At 31.8% G+C, this 11,457-nt stretch overlaps 1 protein-coding gene across 2 annotated transcripts; it reads right to left on the reverse strand.

The window, feature by feature from the left end:
- Nucleotides 1-221: 221 nt before the first annotated feature.
- CSN1S1 (casein alpha s1) lies at nucleotides 222-7,664 on the reverse strand. 2 transcript variants are annotated; one of them, XR_003306664.1, is made up of 7 exons: nucleotides 7,631-7,664; nucleotides 6,795-6,818; nucleotides 5,788-5,829; nucleotides 4,796-4,813; nucleotides 4,280-4,321; nucleotides 1,808-1,960; nucleotides 222-600 (listed from the first exon to the last, which is right to left on the reverse strand). XR_003306664.1 is itself a non-coding variant. In XM_026446902.1 (6 exons), the coding sequence occupies exons 1-5, from the start codon at nucleotides 7,658-7,660 to the stop codon at nucleotides 1,835-1,837; spliced, it is 258 nt and encodes an 85-aa protein (XP_026302687.1). In that variant the 5' UTR covers nucleotides 7,661-7,663; the 3' UTR covers nucleotides 222-600; nucleotides 1,808-1,834. The 2 variants fall into 2 exon arrangements, 1 of the variants encoding a protein (XP_026302687.1); XM_026446902.1 differs by lacking the exon at nucleotides 6,795-6,818 and having other exon boundaries at nucleotides 7,631-7,663.
- Nucleotides 7,665-11,457: the final 3,793 nt, after the last annotated feature.

The raw sequence follows: 11,457 nt of genomic DNA on the forward strand, positions 1-11,457 counted from the left end.
CAGTTCTACAAATCTTCACTAAAATGTGATTGAAAGTGTCATAAAAAATTAATGAAAACAAAATGTTACATACATTACACTATTAACAGGATTATGTAAATACTGGTGATGGAATAATGACAGAAAATATGGATTTTAATTTAATGCAAACAAATATTATATGCAAAGGCTCAAGATGATTATGTAAATACTGCTGAATAATGATAGACGATAGGGATTTTGCCTTAAAGTGTAATTTATTGAAAAGAAAAAAGAAAACAATCTCTGTCACTGCATAAAATTATTTTAAATGATGGCACTTACAGAATTGACAATTCAAAGACCTTTTAAACAGAAAGTCCACTAGAGAAACTTAGTAAGGACTTTAATACCCTCTGATTAGGTGCCCTCCATATGGCATGACACAACTGAAATTCAGACAAGAAACTCTCTAGGAAAATTTAGCTTAAGGAAAAGAATGATATGCTATTAAGTAGATAACTCAAAAAGAACAATTTCCTTCAATATAGGATTTTACTATTCTAAAACAACAGTCAAGTCTTCAGATAAGATGGTTTTTCATGAGAGGAGAAATTCAGAGAATGAACTTTTCAGTCATATCTGTAAATAGAAATAAATATGTGGTGAGTTATATCAAACATTTTTGAAGAAAAGGAAAGCTCTTATAATAGAACACATTTTACTACTTTCTCTTCATATTAGACAAGCTCACAATGTTATTTATGCTTTCCTGTTACTGACATACATATCCATTGCTCTTGGTTTTTAAGCTGCAATGACAATTTTATTACTAAATTTTATTTTGTTTTGTGGTATCATTGAAGATATGGCAAGGCAATTAGTGTAAAAGGCTTTCACATAGGTTAGTGTTTGATCGTTTTCCTTAGTTTAATGTATTAGAAGGGAAGTTTCCACTACTGGAAAAGGAAACACACACACACACACACACACACACACACACACACACACACACAGTTAGAAGCTCCAATGTAGTGGATGAAAATAATTAAACTTACAGACTTTTTCAACTGATGTTGACAGACTAAAACTTTATTTCACTATGTGACTTGTTAAGGGTGTCTATTTGACCATAAAAAATAAGATCAATGGTTAGATACCTAATTTCCAAACTTACCAAGGGCCCTAACTGTGGAGTTCCTGAGAATTTAGTTAATTCTTCTGAAATCACGAAAATTGTTAAAATCATGTGATTAAAGGAAGTCAGCAATAAAAGTTTGCTAGATCAAGAAAAATAGACTTCTACCTATTCAGTGTTTATTTTGCCCACAATATGCTTAACAAAGATTACTGAATGTGATCACCCTAGGGATTATAATAAATAAGGATTATTATAAAATTTCAAGTCAGCAAAAAGGTCAGGATTTGAATTTTGGACTACTGAACACCAAAATATGTGCTATATTACCTACCCAGTGTTTTTATATTTATCACTGGTATAACCAGAAAGAATTCACTTAAAGATTAGTAAAAGCTCAAAAAGTATATTGTTGAATTACATGTCAGAAGTCTTTATATTTTTAACTTGAAGTTATTTTCCACTCTCATTAGAATAAATATCACTTATAGAATATATAATACTGCTCCACATGTTACTAAAAAATTGATAATATTAGCCACAGCTGCCAGAAAATATTATCAATTTTCCATTTCAGTACATATTAGTCCTTTGCAGTAGACATTGATTTGCCATGTTTAATCTAAATCTGTTCTTATGGTATGTTCTCCAAGCTATTTTATTTGATTCCTTTGGTAGAACATCAAGATGTAGCAATTTAAATGAACTTACCACCACTGTAACATTGTTAGTTTTTTCCTAATTCTCAGAAGCAGTGGGATTGGAGATGTCAGAAAATGGTGAGAAAGGAACATACTGCACGATGTGTGGATAGTACCAAATAGCGTAGGGGTAGGCAGCAAGTTGGTTGAGCTGCTGGAAAGGCTAGAGGTAAAAACATTTGAAAAGCAACAGTGCATGAGCAATTGCTGTTTTCACTCCCTGAAAAATATCAGTACATTTCATTCATTTCCAAGATGCCTGTTAACATCATAAAAAGTGATTACTCTGTGAGGGAAAGGAATAAATCAAAATCTTCTATGGTGAACCATGTTGAAGAAACTTTCAGAAGGTGCTCTTTTAAGGAACCTGAGGGGCAATGAATAAATCACTTTTTTAAGGACACCATTTAAAACTGAACTCCAAGAACCCACATTACTCACAGGTCCACTTATCAGACTCCAGAAGAGTCTAGTAGCATACATTTCATTATTATTTACTTTATAAACTCATGGATATTTTTGCCATTTAGATCTATAATTTTCCTTAAAACCACTTGGGTCAAAGTACAGGCCTTGCACCAAGGGTCAACACAGCTGTCTTTCAGAAATGACAGGAACAGAAAAAAAAAAATAATAATTCTTTAATTCCTAGGCCAGTGTTCTTTTCAAATACTAGAGTTTTGGGGCCAAAATTATTTTATTTTCTATAATTTTGGAATAGTTGCCTCTGTTAATTCATAATGGGATTACACTTATTTTTTTCTATGTACTAACAATTGAATTGTACATAGAAACAGTTGCATATAATTCTCTACACATTCAGGTGGAAGTTCTTTGCTAGAATTAGGAAAAACTGTAACAGCATTTAAAATTTTGCTATGGACACCTGCCTATGTAAAGATTAAAATAAATATAATATCTGGAATTTTTTAAGGTAAAATAAGGTAAATACCTCAGGACAGAACTGGCCCTGTTCTTAATAGAGAGAGAGAGAGAGAGAGAGAAGAGTGAGACAGAGACAGAGACAAGAGAAATAAGTTTCTATGATTTGAATGTGTTTCCCAAAGATCATGTGTCGGAAACTTAACATCCAATGCAAACTGATGGGAAGTGGGAACTTGAAGAAGAGATTAGTTCTCAAGGGCTCTGCTCTCACAATTTAATAAATGCTATTATCATAAGAGTGGGCTCACTGTGGCAAGGGTGAGCTTGTTTTGACTGAGTTTAACCCTCTCTTGTGCATTCTTTTTGACTCTTTCACCATGGGATGATGCAACAACAAGGCCCTCGCTTGACAGATGCTGGCCTCTCTGTCTTGGACTTACAGCTTCCACAACTGTTAACCAAAGAAATTTCTGTTCATTATAAATTACTCAGTCTGTGGTATTCTGCTATAGCAGTGCAAAACAAACTAAGGTACTAATTTAGTAACTTACATCCAGCTGAACATGAGGATAGCTCAAATTATTGCTACTCCCAACCCTCATTAATATGAAAAATGCATATATAGTTGTCACACTCTTTTTAAAAATAATTACATTGACTTGATGGGTCATGTCTGTAATCTCAGGACTTTGGGAGGTCAAGGCAAATGGATCACTGGAGGTCAGGAGTTTGAGACCAGCCTGGCCAACATGGTGAAAATCTGTCTCTACTAAAAATACAAAAATGAGCTGGGCATTGTGATGCGTGCCGGTAATCCCACCTACTTTGGGATGCTAAGGCATGAGAATCCCTAGAACCCGGGAGACGGAGGTTGTAGTGACCTGAGATTGTGCCACTGCACTCCAGCTCAGCAACAGAGAATCTGTCTCATAATAATAATAATAAATAATAATAATAATAATAATAATAATAATATTTACATGGGAAGTTAAGACCAATTAATTCTTTGGGGCCCAGATGAAAAGAATATACTTTTTTTTTCCTTTTATTTTATTTTCCTTTTACTTTGGCCAGTGAAAGTGATTACAGAATTTCAAAAAAAAAAAAAAAAAAAAGACTGAGGGTAAAATTTGATATGCTGTGAGGAACTAAAAGTTTCTTTCTCTAGTTGCATTCATACAAAGGATGTTCCATGGCTTTCTTTAAATAGTTTTTTTTTTTTTTTTTAATTATCATGTTGTATATAAATTGAATCATTAATGGACCAGAGCCACTGGATTAAACATAGTTATTATCTTTAAATGTGAAGACAATATATATCACTGTAAACATCAAGACATGGGAGTTTTGGAGGAGGAAATAAACTGATAGACACATATTAGTTTTCTCCACAAACGAGAAACCAAAGAGGTACAAGAGAATATACAATGTGCACAAGGTCATATGCTTAGAAGCTGTCAGAACTGAGATTCTGGTTGGGAGTTAGAAATGTTTGAGAAGAAAAAAATCTCTTCAAGTGTAGGGGGCTATTTAAGAGCAAACATATTTAAGCTTAACAAAATATTATTATTTTGTAATATATTAAGCAAGATATTACCACTTGGACAAGGCTGTTTTCACTCATTCTGCGAATTTGTTCCTGCACAAAAGGAAACACATTCTAAATTACGTAGACGTCTTCTGGTATAAGACATTTATCTTACATTGCACCAGAAGTATACATAACATCATTTATGAAATTTAGGATAGACCGTATTCTATGCCAAAATTAGCAAAAAATGTCAAAACACTTTTTATTTTCTAACGTTAGAAAAAAAAATTAGCCAAAGGCTAAGCTCACTGTGGTTTGGAAAAATAAACAATTAGTAAGGTTCATATTCTGAGGATAAATAATAACCTACCACTTCTCTAGGACTATGTATTTTTCTATTTATGGCTATTTATTAATTATTTAAATTTTATCTTTTGCGACTTTTAAGTAAAATATTACCAGGTAGGGTTTGTAGAACACTCTCTCTCAGAATATATTTATGTTAAAAAAGAAGCATGCATTACAAAAATATAACACATGAAGGAAATACTAAAATATTTTAGATTTAATAAATAATCTCACCTGGGCATGGGCAGCTTGCTAGGGAGGACAAAACATTCTGTTTTAGTATTTTCATTTTATTTACTCATGAATAAGAAACATTTGCTGGGTACCTTCATTTGTTCAGGGACAATGCTAAATACTGGAGATAACACTGTAAAATACTACAAAATCTCTCAGAAGAACCAGTTGGTTCTAACAGTTATGGAGGTTACATACCAGCCATATCATATATACGGTACTAAAACATATTATTCAGGTAATTTTCTAGATCAATAATGATGAATTCTATTGGGGTACTGATATGTTTAAATTTATTTGAATACTATTTTAAACACAAGTTACTTGAAAATGGAAACAAGAGTAACAGTTAGGATCCAAATTGAATTCATTATTGATTTTCATCTTCCTCTATTGATAACGATTAAAAATGCTAGCATGTAATTTTGCTAAATTAAAACAAAGCATTTCCCAAAGTCTTCATTATGTAAAATTTATTTATAGCAACTGAAAGGTTTTTATTGTCCTCCCAAAAGAAAGACTTATATGTTACTCAAAAGGGTCAAAACCAATGAAAAGCAGACTATGTGAGTTTTGACAGAAGCAAATCTGATGTTTAGCATTCCTGTTTCCTTTCTCAGAGTCTACACTGTTCCTTAAATGGAAAGTTTATCTGACATATCTGTGATTTCACAGGTAAGCATATTTATGAAATTCTCAACCAGAATGTATCATCGGGGAGGTTAAAAGTGGATTTGTGGTAGAATGTACTCACTTTCTCCCTGGTTAGTAATTATCGATAAGATATACAACTTTAGTCCAGGAATAAAGAGAATGAGCATTGCCAGCAAATATGCAGGCAATCATACAAATAATATGCCAATTATTGGTCAAGGTTAGAATAAATAATTTCTTAAGAAAAATAAAAATATATTTAGAAGTGGTCTCAATTTAAAATTTCTTTTAATTCTACAGTAGAATATGGTTTTGTATTATAATGAATAAAATATTACCAGCTGAAGTCGGTTGTATTTGTTCACTCTACGAAACTGTTCCTATTTAAAAAGAAAAATATTCTCAATTGCTTGGATGTCATTCAATCCAACCCCATCACTTTCATATGATGAAACAAGAATCTTATAATGCTCTTTCCCAAGGGTAGAGAATGAGGAACTATTACACCTGAGTGCCATTTCTACCCCAAATAATTTGGACCTCTTCCATTATTCCCTTTTAAAAACATTTTAAAAAGCAACTTCTTGAATTTAAATTATAATTCTGCCTGACATAAATTAGTAACAGCCAATTTTAGAACAATATATCAGAATTATTAAGAAAATTAAAACCTTTTTTTGTTTGCTGACTGTGAAGATTTAACTTTGGCCAAATTAGATTAGAATATTAAATGGACAGGGAAAAATAATTTTTCAAATATTATCCAACACTTATTTATAGTTTACTCTGTGTCATGGATTGCATTAATTGCTTTACATCATCTAATATTTATTACTATTGCCATTTTGGGGTTTAGTTATAGACTTATACTGGGAAAGTGAATGGTTCAACATCACATATGTGTAAAAGGTAGAGCTATGAGTCGAACTCAAGTGTAACCAAATCTACAGACTGCCACTTAAATACTATGTTATGTAGATTCAAAAGGAGACCATAAAATACAAATATTCAAGTGAAACTGTGAATTAGATACCCGGGATAAAAAAAGTTGCTAGTTTTATTTTTAGAGGGGAATAAGAAATCATCTAGATCCCATCAGACTACTTAAAATAAAATCTAGCAGATATTCAAAAGGATAAATAATTTATCAATACAACATTCTCACTCTTTCCTTGGTATATTTGCCTTTGATAAATCTTTAGTGCCACTTTTTCAGATGGCATTGGTATAGTATATCTTCCCTTGGGGGTGTGTGTGTGTGTGTGTCTGTATATGTGAAAGTAAGTGCATTTTAATTTATCCTGGAAAATATTAATATATTTTAAATTTAGCAAATATATCTTACCGCAGACTTACTAAGAGAATTTTCCTTTAAAAAAATAAAAATATGAATAGTTTTAATTTCAGGACATTAATTTACATTTAAAGTTAAAATATGAAGCAACAAAACTATTACTAAACAATTATAGTAAATTGATTTTCATTATAAATTCCCCAAAAGCTGAGACAAGATTAATAATTTGAAGCACATATTATAATCACATTGCTTTTCCTTTTCTCACTGCTTTAACCACTACATTGCTTCGACTGTTGGGGGTGGAGGTGAAGTAATGATTTGTGTTCAATTAACAGAAATCCCACTTAACTGAGTTGGTTTTATTTTGGTAACTTGCATGAAGGTCTTCTCCCAAAGTCAAAGGAAAAACAACACCACTTTTTATGTAAGCCGATTTTTGTTCTCAAGATTAACACATGGCAAAGTGTGGGGAGTAGTTAGAGGAGACCAGCGTCTGATTAACCTAGAATTGGTTAAATTCTAAATGGTTTATGAAATGTTTACTTCATTGGCTTATAAGCATTGTTATTGTTAGAATTTTTAACGATAAGATTGAGTTTTAACAAAATCTGTGAAGGACAAAGTAATTGGTTAAAAAATAATAATTTGGACATCACAGATGGCCAGATAAAATTGTTTGCCCAGAAATAATGTTGTCAATTTGTCTCTGACAAACAATTGCTTTCTTACTTCTTTTGGATAGCTACTCACATACTAAAAGTAGAATAGTGCCACATATACACTGCTTTGTACAATCAGACCTTATGGGATATGTAATCCTCACAGTACAAGTTTTCATAATTTTTTACATTAATTGGGACACAATTAATATCAAAATTATTTACCTCACTTGATGAACTGATGCTAGATTCCATCTTCTAAAAGAAAGAAAACTAGTGTTAACTATACCCTGGGATTTTTAGAATTTGAAGGAAACTAGTTCCATACCATCATGGTGAAATGCTTACCACGGTAACATTGTAATTGAATTAGTGGTATGGAAAAATTCAGGCGTACTATATTGTATTTTCTTGGAGGGTCAATTTTACTTGAAAATTTATGGCTGTAGGTTTAATAACTTATCTGGGAACATAAAAACTTAAAAGCAATAGTTTTTAATTTAGGAAAACAAACACAAGTTTATCATTGAGTAGAATGCAAAATTTACATAGATTTTTGTGACACAAATGAAACCTCTAAGAAAGAACCGTATTTAGCTGGGTACCCACAACCCTGGGTTAAACATCTATTCTCATCTGCCCTTGGGGTTTCTTTGATGTGAATAAAATGGAAACATTAAATACAATACACAATCTTAAGATGAAACTAAAATTACTTTAGCTTTTAAAATATTTACTTTGAAATATTTATTTTTTATTCAAAGTCCTTTATGTTTATATTTATATATACATATAATTTTACTTCCCAAGTACATATATATTTTAACAGATTAATTTTAATATTCAACAGACTTTATCTCTGGAGATGGTTGATTAACCATATGCAATAAGTCAGCATTTAAAAAAATATATTTGTAAATAGTGTAGCTCACTGATCCTAGGTAATTGCTGCAATGGATTCTTTCTGCCCAAGGAGAGAAGAGGGGCATGGGTTGACAAACTATTAGGTTGGTGCAAAAGTAATTGACGTTTTTGCCATTACTTTGTAAAAACTGCAATTACTTTTGCACCAACCTAATAGTATTTCCATTATTTTTAATGGCAAAAAAGAACAATAATTTTGCACTAACCTATACCTATTGGGTAGTACACTCACTACCTGTGTCTGATATGCTCATGTAAAAATCTTACATGCATACACCTGTATCTAAAATAAAAAAGTAATATCACGCCCTGGGATGTCAGAGCCAGCGTTCTGTGGGACTCTCATTTTAAACATCCATGCACCTTTTGTTTTTATTTTGTATTTTATTGAATAAGCAATCTTTTTACTAATTATTGTTTAAATGGCTTAAATTCCGTCTTTCAATTTCAACTTTATATAGCACAACATTGTGCATTCTTGAGTATGATATTCCTGTTTGAGAATTCCAGTAAGTTATAATTAGAATAGAATTAATTTAAAATTAAGATGTTAACATTTTAAAATTCAGTTTCTTATTCCGCTTAATTTCAGAAGACAGTCTTCTTCAAATGAAGCATACTGCATATACTATGTATGATACATACGTGTAGAGTTCACTAGAATGAACGGGTCTTACCTCAGACTCTGCCATAACATGGTTCTTAAGAAAGAAAAGATAATTAATTTCATTTTTCATGGCAAATAGTCAAATACAAAAGTAATGATTACAAAATAAAATGGATGTCAAAGAAAATAGAAAACAGACAATATCAAAGTAATAAGAAAAACTAAAAAGCCTGCCTACTTTATCTCTGAGCTAACTGAACCTACATTTTGAAATTTAAATAAAACGTTTTGGATTCTTCCATATTGCAGTAAATCAGTGAAAACAAGTTTACATTTTCCTTTATCCAGCATGACTTTTCGTTTTCCCTCTTTTAAAACTTAGCTTCCGGACACTGAGCAGAACACTGCACTGAAGCTCATGAAGTAAATCCAACTGGGCTAAACGAGAGCTCTAATTCAATGGTGTATAGATACCTAAGCAAATGAAGTTGCTCCATCTAGTATGTTTTGCTCAGTTTTCATGACTACAGCAATACAGAGATCAGTGACATTATCCATGGAATTTAAATTCAAAATATTTGTGTTGGTTTAGTTACTCTGGCCAACGTATGATGCAGTATATCTTTTCTTTCTTTGAATTACAGTTATCTGCCATAGTTTTTATTTAAAATAATAATTTAGTTTTGGAAATATGTATTGTTTCTTTTCCTCATATTGGCTTAATAATTTTAAAAACAAAGGGTCTCACTTCAATTGACTCATACCTAGTATCCTGTCAAGACAATCAGTCAGTTGTGAAAGATTGTTAAGAAGATATACATTTTATCTCATAAAGTTTGAGCACCTGCTGTCTCAATACCAATTCTACTAAAAAACTAGTAGACAATCCAAATCAAAGATTTATGTTTAAAGAAAATAACTGAGTATGACTATGTAAATATTCTTGAGCCAGATATTGTATTACTTCACATAATACCCTTTATAAAGCATTCATTTAATTTTGGTGATAAATATGAACACATAATTGCATTTATTTGTTTATTTGCTATTTCATTCATTCACATTAATGCCTTGTTTCATCACAGTTACACAATTAAGTCCATGAAGTCATTATCTTCAGAATTCTCAGCAGAATCCATTAGTCCCTACAAATGTATGAGTGAAACGTTCAAGGAAAGGAAAATATCATAGAAAAATGTTTTTTTCTTTTCCTAAATGAAAACATTTTTTGTTACTACAAGAATATATACATTTGCCATACCCTTTCAAGAAAAACTTTGGTACCTTGATTTCATCACTCAGTTTTTCTCTCAGAACTTTTCTCTGCTAAAATCAATAAAGTGTACCTTGTAAAATATGTTTTCATGAAGAAAAACTTTTGACATAATTTAAATTTCATTGACGCTTCTTACCCTGTTCATAGCATTGATGTATTCCTTAGGAATAAAAAAGAAAAGATAAACAATATTAGTGAAACAACACACAAACGAGTGGAAATCTATGAGAAACTGTACTTCACATCGTGCTGATACAAATTTAAAAATAAATCTATTTTTCCTGAATGAACTAATATTCCTTATTATATCATTTCTAACCCTAAATGGTCTTTCCCACTACACAATTAAGTCAATCAAATCAGTAGTCCTTAGAATTCTCAGCAGAATTCATTAGTGCTGATACAAATTTACAAATAAATTTATTTTTCATGAATGACTTAATATTCCTTATTGTATCATTTCTAACTTTTAAGTGGTGTTTCCCTACACTTTCTTTGTGTAAGACTACTATATAAGTGTGCAATTAACAATATTTTTACATTTGTTCCACTCAATTTTGTTATCCTTGACTTTCACTTTGTTTTAGGCACTGTTCTGAGTCTCCTGATCTTAACACTTACTTCCCTTTGTTAATTGTTTTTTTTTTTTTTTCTTTTTTTTTTTTTTTTTTTTTATTATACTTTAAGTTCTAGGGTACATGTGCATAACGTGCAGGTTACATATGTATACATGTGCCATGTTGGTGTGCTGCACCCATCAACTCGTCAGCACCCATCAATTCATCATTTATATCAGGTATAACTCCCCAATGCAATCCCTCCCCCCTCCCCCCTCCCCATGATAGGCCCCAGTGTGTGATGTTCCCCTTCCCGAGTCCAAGTGAGCTCATTGTTCAGTTCCCACCTATGAGTGAGAACATGCGGTGTTTGGTTTTCTCTTCTTGTGATAATTTGCTAAGAATGATGGTTTCCAGCTGCATCCATGTCCCTACAAAGGACGCAAACTCATCCTTTTTTATGGCTGCATAGTATTCCATGGTGTATATGTGCCACATTTTCTTAATCCAGTCTGTCACTGATGGACATTTGGGTTGATTCCAAGTCTTTGCTATTGTGAATAGTGCCGCAATAAACATACGTGTGCATGTGTCTTTGTAGTAGCATAATTTATAATCCTTTGGGTATATACCCAGTAGTGGGATGGCTGGGTCATATGGTACATCTAGTTCTAGATCCTTGAGGAAT

Source organism: Piliocolobus tephrosceles, chromosome 3, assembly GCF_002776525.5.
Source record: "Piliocolobus tephrosceles isolate RC106 chromosome 3, ASM277652v3, whole genome shotgun sequence".
In the NCBI taxonomy this organism is placed as follows: domain Eukaryota; kingdom Metazoa; phylum Chordata; class Mammalia; order Primates; family Cercopithecidae; genus Piliocolobus; species Piliocolobus tephrosceles.

Excerpts from the sequence above, each read along its gene's own strand:
- CSN1S1 (XM_026446902.1), bottom strand. The coding sequence starts at position 7,660 with ATGGAATCTAGCATCAGTTCATCAAGTGAG. Across the intron at positions 5,830-7,630 it reads GCATCAGTTCATCAAGTGAG|GAACAGTTTCGTAGAGTGAA; the intron begins GTAAATAATTTT and ends CTTTTTAAATAG. Across the intron at positions 1,961-4,279 it reads AAAACAGCCTTGTCCAAGTG|CCTTTCCAGCAGCTCAACCA; the intron begins GTAATATCTTGC and ends TTTTACCTCTAG.